Source organism: Dermacentor albipictus, chromosome 6 (genome assembly GCF_038994185.2).
Source record: "Dermacentor albipictus isolate Rhodes 1998 colony chromosome 6, USDA_Dalb.pri_finalv2, whole genome shotgun sequence".
Taxonomy (NCBI): Eukaryota; Metazoa; Arthropoda; class Arachnida; order Ixodida; family Ixodidae; genus Dermacentor; species Dermacentor albipictus.
In genome coordinates, this window is record NC_091826.1 from 34,905,704 (window position 1) to 34,923,292 (window position 17,589).

Here is a 17,589-nt window from a genome sequence, read left to right on the forward strand (position 1 = left end):
CGAATGATAAACCACATCAACCTACAAAAGGACTTTGACAGGATCGCTAAGTGGTGCTTATCTTAGCAGATGACCCTTAACACGGATAAACGTAAATTACTCACTTTCAGCCGTAAACGCACCAGCTCCACATTTAAATATTCGCTTGACAAAAGTTCTGTAATTGAAACATCTTTATATAAATATCTAGGCATCCATCTGACACCAGACTTATCTTGGTCCAACCATATCGAACAAAATAGCCACAAAAGCATCACGTACGCTTGTTTATTTGAAACGAAATTTTCAGGGTGCACCGTCAACTACAAGAAGGCTAGCCTACCTAGCATTCGTTCGTCCTCAACTTTAATTTGCATCATCCACATGGTCACCTCACCAAGCACACCTAATCCAGTCTCTTGATGCAATACAAAACCGTGCGGCGCGTTTCTTCGCTGGCGATTACAAACGACGCTCAAGCGTGACCGAAAGGAAGTCAGAACTGTCACTTCCGTCTCTCGTGTCTCGCCGAAACATTTCACTGATCTGCCTCCTCTATAAAATAATTTACGGTCATCACACTTCTACGCTGCCGCTTGTTCATGCCCATCGTAGTTCTCGTCGTCTCCATAATCATCGAAGCTTCCAACGCCTGTTCGGCCGAACAAAAGCATTTAATTTATCGCCTTTATACCGCGTGCTGTGTTCTGTTGGAACGGTATTCCAGATAGTGGGGTTGATACGCGAAGCACTGATACATTCAAGGAGGAACTGCACGTCCTGTTGTCATAGCTTATCTTGTTTAGTTTTTTTCATTTTTTATGAACTATATAGCCATTGTATAACAATGTTGATTGATTACGAAAGGTCTCGCTTTTGCTTGTATTACTTTAGCCCTCGCATTGAGCAAAATTTTCGTATCTGCATTTACTGCCCTGATAAATACTAACTCAACATGACCAGTGCATTCAAGAGTTTTCTTGTTTGTGCTGATAATGTACTGATTAGTTGTATTGCAAAAGTCGAAAACATCCGCTCCATGTTATTGGTCTTACATTTTTTTGCATAACCACTTTCACATATATCGGTGCATTTTAGAGATAAACGTTTCAGGTGGAAGTATTGTTGACTCGGCTGTCATTTCTGACAAATTTAATTCATTTTTCCAATCCGTGTTCACACGTACAATTTCGCATGCACTGTTACCATCATATGGCTATGATTGTTCTATGCCCGAGGTAGAGATAACAGAGGACCGTGTTCTGGGCCTCTTGCATAGGCTAGATGTTAAGAAATCACGTGGTCTTGACCAACTCTCCAATACCTTTTTGAGTAGATATGCTGTATGGGTGGCCAAATATTTACATCCTATTTTCGTTATATCTTTAAGCAGTGCAGTAATTCCTGATGATTGGCGCTCGGCAAAAATCATTCCGGTGCATAAATCTGGCTCTACTCTTGAAATTAACAACTACAGGCCCGTCTCTTTAAATACACCTGTTGTAAAATGTTCGAACACATTATCTTTAAGGCCATTGTTAATTAGTTAGAAAATAATAATTTGCTTTATCTGCAACAGCATGGCTTGAGATCTGGTTTATCTACTGTAACCCAATTTGCTGAAATAACTGATGAATTAATTGGTACACTCAATATAAAAGGCCGAACGGACGCTATTTTCTTGGATTTTTCAAAGACGTTTGATGTTGTTCCTCATAAAGATTTATTAACAAAACTAAAGGCAATTGGCATAGAACAGAAAGTAGTGGCATGGATTGAATCTTACTTAAGAGATAGAAAGCAGTGTGTTGCCATAAATGGGAGTGTCTCCGAAGATTTGGATGTGTACTCTGGTGTTCTGCAGGGCTCAGTCCTCGGGCCTCTCCTTTTCTTGGTATACATTAACGATATTCATCTTTGCGTCGAACCACCAATCCAGATTAAACTATTTGCAGATGACAGTGTTGTATACAGAGCCACAAATAACCGAGATGACCAAATTAAATTGAAAAATTCTTTACGCTACATTGATGCATGGTGCGCAAGGTGGGCCTTAAGAATAAACACTTCCAAAGCAGCTTCCATTACGTTTAGCAACAAAAAGAAGCCCCTTGACTTTACTTACTCTTTACGTAACGTTACCATCACAAGAGCTGACAAAGTTAAATATTTAGGCATCACACTTACCAGTAATTTCAAGTGGGAGCCGCATGTTGAAAATGTCTGTCGGGGTGCACTACAGAAATTGTCGTTTTTGAAAAGGAAACTGCAAAATACCCCTCCTGCAGTAAAACTAAATGCATACAAAGCGCTAATACGACCAAAACTGGAGTATGCATCGGTTATCTGGAGCCCTTGCCAAGAATACTTGATTAACAAAATCGAAAGAGTACAAAATTTAGCTTTGCGTTTTATTTATTTTGTTTACTCCCGTCACTCTAGTGTCAGCAACTTACGTAATAGGCCCAACCTAGAAAAACTTGAGCAGCGCAGGATAATATCTAGATTAACATTTATTTACTAACCTTATCATGAGAACTTTAAGCTATCACGGGAACGATATCTTCAGGATCCTTTCAAACGATCGGAGCGAACGCACCACAGTAAAACTATTAGACAGCCAGTCAGCCACATCAATGTTCACAAGTTCTCTTTATTTCCTCGCGCAATTTATTGTTGGAATACGTTATCTGAGGAGGCAGTGAACTCCGCTTCGCTGGAATCATTTGTTGAATGTATCAGTAATGTCAACTTTTGTTGAAATTAGAGTCCAAGTGGTGTACACACTGGGTTCATAATATTGCCTTGTTCGCATATTCATTTGTCATCTATGTCCAGTATATTGCCATGTTTTTTTGTTTTGTTTTTTTCCTCACTTTTGTATGTATGATATCTTTGCAATTATGTCAAGTAATTAGTTTAAATTTACTTCTCTTGTTTGTATTCTTAGTATCCACTCCTGCATGGGCCCGAGAAGGGTCTGCAGTATCTGTAAATAAATAAATAAATAAAAATGAAAAAACCTAATGTTCTTACAGGAACCTGTGATGTATGTGAATAAATGAGATAGATGAATGAATGAATGAATGAACCTCGACAATGTCTTCTTTATTTATTCGCTTGGGTCTTCGGATGAAATTAAACGTAAGCATGAAGGCCAAATTCATGCAGATACGACAAAACCGACTTATAGAACGTGTTGTCCATGATCCATCTTTCGTAGCATCCAGGTCGGTCAGTTCCCAGCTTCACATCTCTAAGTACCCTTTCACTATACATAAGTTTAATCCAAAGTGGGTGCGTTGTTCAGGAGGCACGTTTAAAGCCTACGCAGGCAAATTTTCCACCGCAATTCGGGGTATTCCACAAAGACCTCAGCCATGCTAACGCTTCGTGCTGCTGTGTAGCATAAAAGCACTTCTTGTTGGGCTAGTTGGTAGCTGTTCATTATAAAATATGAAGACGCCAAATAAACGGACACGCACAAGAGAAGAGAAGGCGCCCTGTCCCGTTCTCTTCTCTTGTGTGTGTCCATTTATTTGGCGTCTTTACATATTACGCTGTGTAGCAATCGAAGCTCATAAACGTGTACAGCATGTCGGACTTTACGACTCCCAAAGCCTACTGGGGCAGTTGCAGTTCCATCCGTGCTGCTTGGAAAACTAATTACAATCTCTCCTCTGTGCAGACCGCCCAATTATAAACTCCACAGAACAGAATATCAGACTGTAATTGATGAGCCTCCTGAACCTTACGCACTGATTGGCGATTTCAACACTCACAGTGGTCTATGGGGGAGATTTTCGAAGAGATGCAAGGGGCCGCGGGTCAACAGAACAATTGTGTGTTTTTTCGGGTGCAGGCTTACTGAATAAGAAGGAGCCAACGTTTTACAGCATTGCGCATAACAAAAACAGTTCTACAAACTTGAGCATGGTATCCTATAAAATACTACCCTACTTAGAATACAAGATAATATTACGAACACTTATGGCAGTGATCATATTCCCGGCTGGCCCAAAACTTACAAAACAGCATGATTGTCCCACGCATGACCTCGACGGAAAGTACCACCACCTGCAGGTCGAGAAAAAGTTTGGTAAATGAACCAAATGACCTCGACACGCTCTTAATGAATTTCCGTGGTATAAGCGACGCTGCCGCCTATTTTACTGTTTTTTTATAATTTACGCTGCACTGAAAAGTGGTGCTCCACAAGGCAAATGCGGCCCCAATGCGGTTCCAAGCCTGTGCTACAATGAAGAATGTGCACAAATGCGCGCAACATAATAATCCCGGAACCTGCTGCCCGAGTTGCCAACAGCTGAAAAGCTCATAAACTTGAAACGCATCATGTTGCAAAGTTGAACGTATAGCTAGAGCTCTGAAAAAAAGATACATCGCGAACTTAAATTCCTATACGGAAGAACCAATATTATGGGACAGGCTTAACATTATTGCTTGAATTTGCCTTTTTTTTTCATTTGACCCTGGGAAGCAAGTGCACTGCATTTTATTAGACTTTAAAAAAAAACCTTCGATAGTGTTTCCCATTCTGTCTCACTACTTCAGATGTCTTACCTTGGGGCCTCCCTGATTCCATGCTTAACTGGGCGCAGAATTATTTGTCGAGGTGCTCACAAAGGGTGGTTATCAACGTCTATGAATCAAAACGTGCTGCTGTCACATCGGGGGTACCACAAGGGTCTGTTTTAGGACCGCTTTTATTCTTCACATACGTCAATGACATCAGTTCGAATAATACATCGAAAATACGGTTATGCGCGGACGATTGCATGGTTTATAGGGACATAGACAGGGACGTTGATGCTTTGTCCCTGCAGGGTGACCTTGGCCGAATACTTGCTTGGTGCCGTAAATGGCACATGAACCTTAATTCGAGAAAATGTAGTTTTATTAACTTTAGCAGAAAGCGGGCTAACATTCTCCACAACTATTATTTAGAAAATGTCTTAATCGGAAAAGTAGATAAGTCAAAACACCTTGGTGTTCTTTTTTTTTTTTGCTTCAGATCTCTCGTGGAATAAACATGTGGACTACATCACCTTAAAAGCCGGACGTGTTTTTAATTTCATTAAAAGGAAATTTAAAAAGCCCATCAAGATGTCAAACAACTACTGTACTTTTCTAATGTTCGGTCAGTTCTAGAGTACGCTGTAGGGGTCTGGGACCTGAACATTATAATTCTTTTGAACAAGTTGCACGCAATACAATATCGTGCTGTGCGGTTTGTTACTAACGTGTATGTCCACAGGTCCACGTGTATATGTAACGTGGACCTGTTACTAGCGTTACAGGTCTAAAGCACACTGTCTCGTGGAACACTCTAAAACTCCGGCGCACCTTTTCTAGGTGTTCATTCTTTAAACAGATTGTGTGTGGAGAGGTGGCAATAAGTCGACATGTGTACCTTCAGTCCCCCACGTACGTATCCAGACGAAGGGACAACATCAAAATATGGGCGAATATTCGTGCCCTACATTTGCGTTCCAAGCGTCATTTTCCCCCCAAGCTATTAAAGAGTGGAACGCCCTTCCCAACACTGTTGTCACCACCCCTACTGAAATGATGTTTTCTGCAGCGCTCTGGCAGCGTCTGGGCATGAGTGCAACATGACTTCAATCGTTTTCATTGAGTGTGCCGCTTTCACCTGATGGTTCCAGTGTAATCTGTGTCCACTGCTGTAATTAGGACAAACATTCTTTTATGCCGTGCTTGTAACTTTTTTGCGCTTACTCATGTATAACACCCTACTACATACAGCAATGCCTCAGGGCGAATGTAGGTATGTTATTAAATAAAAAAATAATTAATAGGTCGGCGGGCTCTCTCTATAGAGAAGCATATCAAGCATCGCTTTAATACGTTCGGACAGCAACTCTGATACAAGTCTTCTGGGTTGCTCTGAACATGTCGAGCGGCAAATACATGTCCTATACAGAATCCTCTTCCGCTACGCGCGGTCTAAAAAAGGGCAGCAGTTACCCAGTTGCTTACTTTGTGCTTCGAGGTTCGATTATGTGGCATTCGTTTCCCTTCCGCTATCTCAACTCTCGACACTTCGAAGCGGCCTCGCCTATCGCACACCGGGAGACGCGTGGCCGAGATAAACGTGCAATACGCTCGTGTGCGTCCTATCAGAAACGGTCTGTACTTCCCCACTACGAGACGGACTCCGATTGCTGCTGGCTTACATTAAACTACTCACGTCGTGCACAGGTAGTCGGCGTGCCCGGACCAGACCCGCAGCATCGAAGAAGAAAGGGTCCGACCAGTTTCTTCTCCCAGTGAGGAGTCCACTTCACAGGCATTTTTGTAGTCCGAAGCACTGGACGGTAGATATACGTGCGTGCAAACAACTCCTTCCTTCGACGCAGGTGAGTGTCATGTATTTGGGATCGGATTGTGGGCCGCCTACGCATCCTAATGGGTGCCAATTAAACGCTCGCTTCGTAGCTTAGGCCTCAAAGGACTGAACCTGGACTGTGTGTGGACTTTTTTGTAGACCATTCCTATAAGTTGTCCACTGGGGCTGTGCAAGGCGTAAGCAGAGCTACCGTGGGTAGTCGATATCCTATAGTTGAGATGAAGAGAAAGATATAGTCGGGGCAGGCAATGTAATGGCGTAGGGCAGAGTTGATCTATTATAGGTGGTCTATCAGAGTTACAGAACTGGTGCCTTCCCGTAAAGGGAAGCGCAGTCGAGGCCGGGAGAGAACTGCATGGTGTGATGAAATTAGGCAACTTGCAGGCATGGGAAGGGAGTCAGCTGGCGCAGGACTGGTGTGATAGCTATAAGATATCCCTGGGAGAGGACTTAGTCCTGCAGTGAAGAAGTAACGTGTTTTATTTTTATGTTTAATATTTGTCGGTTCACTGGTCTATAGCTAAAGGTAGCCCACCGTTAAAGCATTTCGGTAAAGCACCTCAGTCAAAACTCTTCAACGAGTCCATTTTCACTTCGGTCTATTAGTTATAGCCTCCGAACGAGTCGCCGGCAGAAAGTCTATAGGTACTCATCTACAAGGATTAAGGGCGAGTCAACGTTGTCTTTTTTTGGTAGTTTTCGGGGAACGGTCATTAATTGAAAACAGCGTTTCTAGCTTGTATTTTGCTCCTCTGCTATGAGTTTGAAGACTGATTAAGTAGGTGTGTGTCTTGCTGGTGAAGCAGCGCACTGATACGGACACAGTGAAGATACACAAGAAAAGACGATACTCGCTGCTTCGTGTCTTCACTGTGTTCGTGTCAGTGCGCTGCTTCACCAGCAAGGTATGATGATTACTCGCCAACTAGCCCAACTCTCCACATTAGGTGTGTATGTTTGCGCGCCAGCTCCGTATAACGTACGCTTCGTCTTTATTTCCCTGCGTCTGTTCGTATTGAACAGCTTCAAGATTCTATCGACCTAGCATATTTAAACCACGACAGAGAGTAGAGCCGGAAGTCTTCGGATTTGTCAACAAACAGCCAATCGAACTCCCAGAAAGGCGCCCGTAGATGGTAAACAGCAGCTTTGAACAGCGCCATGCAGGAAACAGCAAAATAAACGCACGACGGAGCGCTGTTCCCGTGGTTCCATCTCTGTGTCCTGTGTCGCGCTGTTTAAAGCTGTTGTTTGCCAGGTGTACCGACCAGCCCAAACGAACACGTTTGTTGAGATCTACAAATTCCCGGTGCACCATTTTTTTTATTATTGTGTGAGGGACCACACCGATTGCGGCTGCTGTGGAGAGATAAGTGAGGTTAGGGGGGACGAGGAGAAGGTAACGAACGTGCGATAAACGGGGCTCCTGTGGGTACTGTTTCGCAATTACCTCATTGTCCCATTGTCTCATCGTGACGTAAACACGTATGTTTATGCTAATAATATTGCGTTCTTCGCTTCTGCGTATGGCATTCAGTCTCCTTACGGGACATTTCCTTTATATATACTTATTGATACGGACATCACATATTCGATCACCTCTTGTTTTTCGCAACATTATTACAATGTATTACGTTTTTTCTCCCTATTATATAGTTTCCTTTTGCAAATTGTCTATGTTTTGTGTGTAATCTTAATATTGTGCTAACTATTGTTACATTATAGGATAGCTTTGTAAATGCCTTTCCTGTTATGATCCGTGAAGGCATCGACACTCTAAATAAATAAAATAAATAAATGGCAAAATTATCTCACAATTCTTGAACAATGCTTGTCAGTGTTAACAAGAGTGCTGTTCTGGTTTTTCCGCTAAGGAATCCAGTGTATATGCATATATATGTTATCCGAGCAAATTCATGCCCCAAGTTGAACAAAACGAGTACCTTGGGGTGATTTACGATGGTAAACTCAATTGGCGACTACATGCGAACTATGTTGCTGCAAAAGGGGCAGCAGCCGTGCTCTCCGAATACTACGACGGCTGAGTAATGATCCCTTAGGCCGTGCAGTGCTAAGAGACACATTGCTAATGATGCACATCATGTATGTCCGGCCAATATTGGAATTTGCCTGGGTTCCGTTCTCTGGAGGTGCCGCTTATAAGATTCGTCCCCTTGTTCTGTAACGGGATGCGCTCCGTCTTTGCCTCCCCAAATTTGTAGCGAACGCTGTACTGTGCCTGGAAGAGCGAGTGCCTTTAAATATGTTAATGGCTAGATTTCGACTATTAAACGTCCCAACCTTTGTACGGCTGTATGAGTCACATTTCGGAAGACACTAGACAGTGGTTGTTAGTCAGCCCATTTTTAAAATTTTTTTTATGTCCCTTGACCCCGTTTTTCATACGCCACAGGTGTTTTTTTTCCCTAGCCACTGCCCTACAGCCCTTGAATGTTAAACTCTGTGCGATAAATCCCGTAAATTCTACTGCCGTCTGTCTAGACATTATTTTCGATAACATCTGCCCAAGTAATGAAAAATTTGTATCTTCATGAATTCTCAATGACTTGATGGATTTTATTCATATCCAGACCAACGCTGTTATGGCGACAGATGCCTCGCAGAGCAATGAAAAGGCAGGTGAAGGAATCTTTCCTCATTCGCTAAATTGGTCCTCTTGAATTAGACTTGGCTGATTTTACTCCTATTTATCTAGCAGAATTCTTAGATTTAGTTTTAGCACTGCGCAGATTGAACCCCTCTCATTCGTGAGTAGCTATTGTCACCGACTCACTCTCTCTATGCTCATCGCTTGCAACGTGTGGCGCCTCAAAAATGCTTCAATCATTGTAACTATTGGCACCGTCTCATTTGCGTTTCCTTTGTTTAATTTGATTGGCTGGGCACAAAGGTCTGCCTTTTAATGAGTGTGCCGACTCATTAGCAAATGCTTCCCTGCGTGGCCCTTCACTTTCTGCCATTCCCCCAAACCCGTATATCACTGCCGCTGGGTTTAGGAGATTAACGATGATGGACTTATATAAGTCTAGCCTGGCCTTGCATTCTGACTGCCACCATCCACTATTCCCCTGGAGCCGCAAATTGTGCCCAACACGCAAATTGGAGTTCACACTAACGCGGCTACGCTGCCGCCTCCCGACACTAAATTTCTATACACACAGGGCAGGTTTGGCGGCATCGCCTCTGTGTATGACGTAGTAGTTCTGCGGAAACCCGCAAGGTGGAGAGAAGTAATGAATAAAGGGAAAATAAGACATCCACCCGTTCGTAGCAATTGCTCCAAAGGAAACCCATACGGGTTCCTCTTGAAAAATTCGTCCTGGTCCGGGACTCGAACCCGGGACCACCGCCTTTCCGGGGCAGCCGCGCTACCATCTGAGCTAACCAGGCGGCTAGCAGATGGCAGGGCGAAGTCGAATTTGTGTGTTTGTGTAAAGTGTATACAGTGCTCGGAACTCGAAACGATTGGACGCTATCTCCTTGCATGCCGACGATTTTCCCCCGTAAGAATAACAGTGCTCGAGGTCCCTGTAAACAAGCTTGGCCTCAGCATGATCGTGCCCATCTTGCTTTCGTTTCGAGCTAACTTCCACGTTAGGGAACAGCCACCAGGAAGTTTGCGCAGCCATGAAAGTCTCTTATTCTTGGTACCCATCGGCTACCTTGCTAAAACAGTCAATTGTAATAATTATTTACATATTTTTTCGATTCACTTTAGCGTGATGACTGTATAACACTTTGAACACCGTGCAGAATTTGTCTTCGCGTAGTATTCTTTTTCCCCTAAACTTTATTCCGTCCATTTTCTCCAAACCGCCGAATTCTTGGCCGATTCCCCCACGGTGGGCATGTGCAATTTGTGCGGAGGAACAACAACAATAACAACCACACGTAGCGGTATAGGTGTGGTTTTACCTGCCGTCGTTGCTTAGTGGATATGGTGTGTTGGGCCGCTAAGCACGAGGTCGCGGGATCGAATCCCGGCGCCACGGCGGCCGCATTTCGATGAGGACGAAATGCGAAAACACCCGTGTACTTAGATTTAGGTGCACGCTCAAGAACCCCAGGCGGTCAAAATTTCCGAAGTCCCCCACTACGGCGTGCCTCATTGTCACATCGTGCCTCATTGTCACGTCGTGCCTCGTTGTCACGTCGTGCCTCGTTGTCACATCGTGCCTCATTGTCACATCGTGCCTCATTGTCACATCGTGTCTCATTGTCACATCGTGTCTCATTATCACATCGTGCCTCATTATCACACGTAGTTCTGGCTCGTAAAACCTCACGATTTACCTTAATTTAGAACGCATGGTTTATTTTGTACGCGCCTCTCTCGCGTCTTTGTCTTTTGAGGTGTTCCCTCATTCGAAAATGTTCAACCAACTAGCCGACACGTTCACTTTGCTGGACGATTTCTTTTTACGCAGAAGCAACGACCTCTGTCTCCGGGAAGATGGAGTCGAAGGGCCGCCAGTACCGCATGACCGGCTTCGGCGAATTCCTGGAATGGCGCACTCTGCGATTCGCCGAGCCCTTGCCCAAGATCCGGGTTTGCGCGCTGTGCGGCGTCGTGGCCTCGGTGCTCAAGTTGCTGCCCTGCACCCACGTCCTGTGCGAGACCTGCGAGGGCCAGGCCGTGGACGCGGGTCTCCTCTGTCCCATGGAGGGCGCCAGCTTCGACGGCGAAGACGTGTAGACCATGCCCTTCCCGCGGCGCGACCTCGGCGAGCGCCGGGTGTTCTGCTTCAACTATGCCGGAGACGGCGAAGGGTGCGACTTCGCCGGGAAGCTGGAGGAGCTCGAGCAGCACTTCATGGTGGACTGCCTCCACGGTCGCGTGCAGTGCGCCAAGTGTGCGGACGAGGTCGCCCGCAAGGACGTCTTCGAGCATTACGTCGGATGCGTGGGAGGCGATGACTGGAGGTATACAATGGGGCGGGCTTATGGTTTACGTGATTCTTTTAGAGACTTATGCGCGCACAAAGACAGGACGTTTAACGAAGAAGGGACACACACATGGTGTGTGTCCCTTCTTCGTTCGACGTCCTGTCGTTGTGCGCGCATAAGTCTCTAAAAAAATCATGTACAACCAACTCGCCCAAAACGTAACGCTTACTGTCTACGTCAGCATCATCATCATCATCATCATCATCATTCGTTAAATCTGTCTGATTAATGCACGTGGTACCAGGAAGCGCAGCTCGCTGTATACAGGCCCCCCTGTGGCGTAGACTGGTAGGGCAAAATGAAAGCTAAAGTCTCACATCCCTCCGTCTGGAGGGAGTATTCTGTAAATTTCCACATATAGTGGACTCTCCGTTTCGGCAGCCGCTGATTGGCTGGAGTTCAACTAGCGATGAGGAAACCGGCTGTGGCAACGCCTCCTAGATACCACAGGGCCGGTGCACTTCAATCTGTGACGTCATGCTTCTTTACCCGACTGTCATAGAGCCTAACGGGGATGCTCCTCAGTAAGCCGTAGTGATTTTGACGTCACCGCTTTCGTCACGCCGGGCTTGGCAATGGAAATTTTGGGTGTCCCAGTAGCATGATGCCATACAGAAGAGCGTGCAGGCTTGCTATCTGTAGGATGCGCTCACTCTCGGCGCCTGTTTCTTTCTCGCTGGTACTCGGTGCCAGCCAATCAGAGCTTGCGGGGTTCTCCTCCGTGCTCTTGGGACACAGGAACGACAACACAGTAGTGCAAAGAGCCACAAGGGCATTTATTGCACCTTTCATAGATCAATGCCTGCTAGCCGAGTTGCTATCCACAAAACAAGCCGATGGGCGCGCGACAAATCTAGGAAGTCCGACTCACCGCGACCGGATAGCGAGCGAATATGTTCGCCCCATGCTGGATCCCAACGCCTGGTCGTTCGCGTGTACGGTCGGTCACGCGAATGGTGGCGCGTTCGAAGGCGGCCACGCGAGGCGGTCTCGCAGAAACATGGGTCGGCGCGCGCGCGGGGGACGTCCACGCTGTTCCCCGACCCGCTGGGAAAGAGACAGCCTGTTCTCCCCTGCGCTCCCAAGTAACCCTGCCGTGAGGCGGCGTTAGCAGCACAACGCTCGCGCCATCTCTCGCACTGCGCCCCAACTAATCCACCGCCGCGGGCATCATGCAGGCCACGCGGCGAAGCCGAATTACAGGAGACGCGCTATGCGGGAAAAACATCAGGGGACGCGTGAGAGTCACGCATCCCCACAAGCTTCAGCAGCGGACAAAGTGGACCCGTCTCCACTAGGTGTGCACTTACAGAATACCAACCTTGGTTCCGATTGGCACTTTGAGCACTTTGCGCAGCTTCCGATTGAACGCATAGATCACTCAAGCAGCAGGAGCGATACGGACCGCTTTTTGTCGCAAGAATAGCGAATCTTCATTTTACGCCACCCACGATTTACGCCACAGGGGGCTTGGACAGCGAGCTGTGCTTCGCGGTTCCGCGTGAACTTGCGTAAGGAGGAGAACAAAGCAGTTCGACGGCAGGTATGTTTTTAAAGTGTTGTAAAATTTTGTGGCGATTACCAGAGATTTTCCAGTGTGTACACGCGCCGTATAGGTTTGTAATTGAAAAGGTAACTGATGTAGTTGGATTAATTAGTCAATGATTCCTGTGATGACTTTCTGGGCTAACCACCGGTAGTCATTTAATTCAACTATCGCAGGCTCATAAAAAAATAGTGCTCGAAGGGGAAAAAAATGCAATCCTTCGCAGATATATGTCAATCTAAGGAAGTGACGCATCAAAGACAGGGAAGCTGTACAAGAGGCAATACCTTGGTTTGGGAGAGTTGGTTCATCTTGACAGTTTTCACAAAAACGCGCTTAAGACGAAGACCAAAGGATCACATACGACAGAACGGTACCGTAGGTGGGCACGTGGTAGCAGGACATTGCGACGTTTTGACACTCGCGACCAACTCGCTCGGTCACCTTGTATACGCTGCTGCTCGTTGTAAGGACCGATGTAGCTGCCAGACAGCCGAGCGAGCCGGAGTGAACGTCAAAACATTGCAGTGTCCTCCTCGCACGTGACCACGCACTGTATCGTGACAGCACGCGGTCACCGTCTCACCGCATACCTTGTCGGGACGTTACGACACAGTAACCTCCCGCGAAAATAAACCGAAACCAACTGTAGAAAATCTATTACATTAAATTATTCACGGTACTCCGCGGGTTGCTGCTGTTTATTTCTTAGGGTTTTTGAGGTCCAATACTTTCTGCTAACACTAAGAATTAATAGTCGAAAATATCATGTCGTTACCCCCCTTTAACACCCATCCGTCTTTCCAAACATACCACCAGCAGCAGCGGCGTGTCGTGCGACGGCAGGGTGAGCTTCAACGCCGAAGACGTAATGCGCCTGGCGTCGGCGCTCAGGGACCTTCAGGCTGGGCTGAACAAGGCGTCGCTCCACGATCCCGCCGGCGACGCCAAGATTTCCGCGCTTCGGCGCAGGGCCAACTCGCTTGCCAACTTCCTCGAGTTCCTCGACCCTCAGGGCGAAGACGAACAGAAGGACCGGACCTCGCAACGTCACAGCTGGTGCGATAGCGAGACAGGTTGGTGCATTCAGTGGACGATGATATGAAGAGTTCCGTAAGTGGGCTTTGCCACACATCTAGCCTGCCCTGACAGATAACTTGGCCACCGTCTCGCTACTAGCGCAGTTGAGATGGATGGATGGAAAAAAAAACTTCATTGATTAATCAAGCGATGGGGAAAAGGGGGAATAAGGGAAGGCGTAGGGTCGGAGGGAGCGTGTGGGTGGGTCCTTATTCCGAAACACCAGTGATACTGGCTACCTTCTCCGCCTGGTCCAGGAGGCCACTTCGGGCCTCCAGTTGAGACATGCTCTTTTTGAAACCTTGGATGGTTGTTGGTACGGATGGTGGAAAGGATCATGTCACCGGTCTGCATGTTATTGAGCCCATGCTGTTGTTGTGAGACAAGACAGGCGTCAAAGGGTGTACATTCTTTTTAAAAGCCCAGACACACTGTAAACTAATATACCCTGTTCAGAGTAATTAAGGGTGTAACTTGGTCTGTAACTCACACCCTTAGCCCTTTTTCATTTCATTTCATTTAATAATACTATCAGCCTCATTGAGGGGCTATAACAGGAGTGGAAAAAACGGAACTGAACAGCAAAATAAGTAGTACAGAACATATTGAAAACCATAGTTATACATTAAAGGAAAAAAAAGATCTTCTCGTGAAATGCACTCATAAACAAAAACAAAAATGCATCACTCAGAAATCAGAACAGCAATCTTATACAGCAGCAATCTGATCTCATCGCCCTATGCTAGTGCCATAGATGAAATTATCTAAGTGGCGTAGGAATTCAGCTAATGATGTCGACCGAACAGCAGAATCTGGAAGAGAGTTCCAGTCTCTACAAGTTCGGGGAAAATAACTAAACTTGAAACAATTATTTTTTTATAGTCAGTAATGGGATAAACTTACTATGACGATGCCTTAATGTTTCATTAGTTTTGATCTCAAAGTAATCTGATTTATTTATTTTAAGATAATAATTGATAATGAGGTAAATAGTTTTTAGTCTTTCATATCTGGTTCTGGTTTCTAGCATAGGTAGTTGGGCTTGTTGGCAGAGTTCTGTTGAAGAATGGTTCCGGCGGCATTTATTAAAGATAAACCTTACAGCGAGTCGCTGAATCCTATCAAGCTTGTGACGATTAGTTGCTGTATGAGGATCCCATATTACTTTAGCATATTCGATTATCGGTCTGACTAGGGTTTTGTAAGCGAGGCACTTTACATCCGCAGTAGAACTGTGCATAGTGTGTCGCAGGTACCATAGTGTTTTAAAAGCTTTGGAAATGACAATTTCGGTGTGGGTATTCCATCGTAGATCTGATGTAAATGTCATGCCTAGGTATTTATACTGATCGGCTCTTTCAAGCATATAACCGTTGATTTGATAATTGTAATCAAGAACGTTTTTCTTTCTGGTTACTGACATGAACACAGACTTTTTAATGTTTAACTCCATCTGCCAGTCGTTACACCATTTCACTATTCTTTGCAGGTCTAAATTTTTTTGTTGCAGGTTTTGTAGGGGTGTGAGTTATGGACCAATTTACACTATTATGTTCCTCTCAAGGATGTAAATTAGTTCACAGTGTATAGTGAAGCGTTTGCAAAGTCTCGAGTAGATTACGTGCAGTGACAACATGACTTTCCCAAGGGCGCGACTTCGACGTTTCAGTTGCTCGGATTTGCACACTTGCGAAGTATTTGCTATTATGCGTTGCATATTGCAATCACTCAGTTCAGCCCTTGGGCGCGGCCGCGCAGCCACCATTGAGGGTATGAGCCATTGTTCATTGCTGCGCGTCTCATATGTGGGTCTATATTCTCTTTTAAGTTTGCTATGTTTGTTATTAAGTTGCTTCTATTTTTGTGCGTTGCATATTGCAATCACTCAGTTCAGCCCTTGGGCGCGGCCGGGCAGCCACCATTGACGTTTAGCGCAACCACGTGACGTGACGTCACGACAGCCGGAGGAAAAGCTGGGCGCCAACTCGCGCAATATGCAACGCATTCTTGGCTTAACCAAGCTAAGCCTGGCCATTTTTTAAAAGCCCAGACACACTGTAAACTAATATACCCTGTTCAGAGTAATCAAGGGTGTAACTTGGTCTCTAACTCACACCCTTAGCCCTTTTTGGGTGTAAGGGTGGGAGTTATGGACCAATTTACACTCTTCTGTTCCTCTCAAGGATGTAAACTAGTTCAGTGTGTAGCGAAGCACTTGTAAAGTCTCCAGTAGATAACGGGCAGTGACAACAGGGCTTTCCCAAGGGCGCGACTTCGATGTTTCAGTTGCTCGGATTTGCCGACACTTGCGAAGTAATCGTTATTTAGTTGTTTTTTTCTTTTACGAAAGTTGTCTTTGGTTTCTCCGCAGGCACGGCGACGATCTGCAAGTTCGTGGGCGTCACGTCCATGCGCGAGGCCGACGAGCCGACGCTAAGACTCGGGCAGCCTCACACGCTGGACGGGTACACCTTCAACTTGGCGTGCAAGTTCGACAGGTCGTGGGGCAGGCTTTCCGGCGTCTTCCTGCTCTTCGCCCTCTGCGCCGGCGACAAGGACGACGTGGTAGAATGGCCGTTCGCCAAGCGGGTCACGCTGAGCATCGCCCACGCCAAGAAAGAAGGCAGCGACATCAGAGTTCCGGTGAATGTATGCCCGGAAAAGGACGCGGAGTCCTTGAAGAGGCCTATGGCTGACGTCGCGCCGAAGTGGATACAGTCGGAGAAGGTCAGCTGGAAGCAGGTCGAGAAGAATGGTCTCGTCCATGACGACTGCCTGTATGTCGCCGTTGCCTTCGAGTAATGGCCGCCTTTGGATGGCGAATCATCTTGTCTCGCTGCATGGGCGTTGTTCTAGGAATGGCTGTTATGACGTTACCGGTTCCTTCCATGGCCTACAGTATTGTAATGCATGGCGTTCGAGATCGGTTTACAAGGAAAGCCATCTCGAAGGCTGTGAGGGGAGTATGTGATGCGGACGCCATCCTCTACGCTGTCAAAAACGAACAAACCTTTTCGTCTTGGGCCCATTTTCTGGCAACAGCTTCGTATTCCGGAAAACATGGAAGAATCGTTTCCCAAACGTTTCCGCCATGTCGATCAGAACACGTGATGTGCTAAACAGCTGGCTTTTCTGCCCAGTGTGTTTGCTCTCCTGTTTGTTTCTTCGTGACAATATGATTGAACATCGCATGAAAGTTCCGCGGCGTTGGCGCTGTTTTCGAGCATGATTCGCTTCTTCTAACGTTGCGTGTCAGAAGGCATTACGCACCCAATCCCTCACACAAGTTTTTCTTTATGATGCACATATTTCTTAGATGTCTTAACAAATTTTGTAGATCACCGCCAGGCGGGCGCTTCGCGCAATCACGTCGCCATCGTTGTCTTAGTTGACGCATGCGCATCACTGGCTCATATCTATATATTATTTACCTTCAAATACTGTTGGCCGTCTTGGCCGTAACTGAGTAGTTACAGCAAGTTTGTACATAGCGTAAAAAATGCAAACGCCTTACAAACTTACATAGGACATGAAGCAGTGAGTGTTGGAAATACAATGCAAAACATTAATAACCAAATACAAATACAATATTTTGGCTAAGAAATACATGTCTGTAACGTTGTGACAG

General features: G+C 45.9%; 2 protein-coding genes across 2 annotated transcripts in view; both read left to right on the plus strand.

The window, feature by feature from the left end:
* The window catches only part of LOC139060983 (uncharacterized), a 149,609-nt gene extending 138,525 nt beyond the window's left edge, over positions 1–11,084 (plus strand). Inside the window, exon 8 of the mRNA XM_070540347.1 lies at positions 10,816–11,084. Within this exon, the coding sequence (XP_070396448.1) occupies positions 10,816–11,084 (269 nt within the window). The remainder of the gene's footprint in view (positions 1–10,815) is intronic.
* Positions 11,085–11,087: 3 nt separating this feature from the next.
* Positions 11,088–17,238, plus strand: LOC139060985 (uncharacterized). Its single transcript, XM_070540349.1, has 3 exons — positions 11,088–11,311; positions 13,701–13,957; positions 16,333–17,238. The coding sequence occupies exons 1-3, from the start codon at positions 11,088–11,090 to the stop codon at positions 16,761–16,763; spliced, it is 912 nt and encodes a 303-aa protein (XP_070396450.1). The 3' UTR covers positions 16,764–17,238.
* Positions 17,239–17,589: the final 351 nt, after the last annotated feature.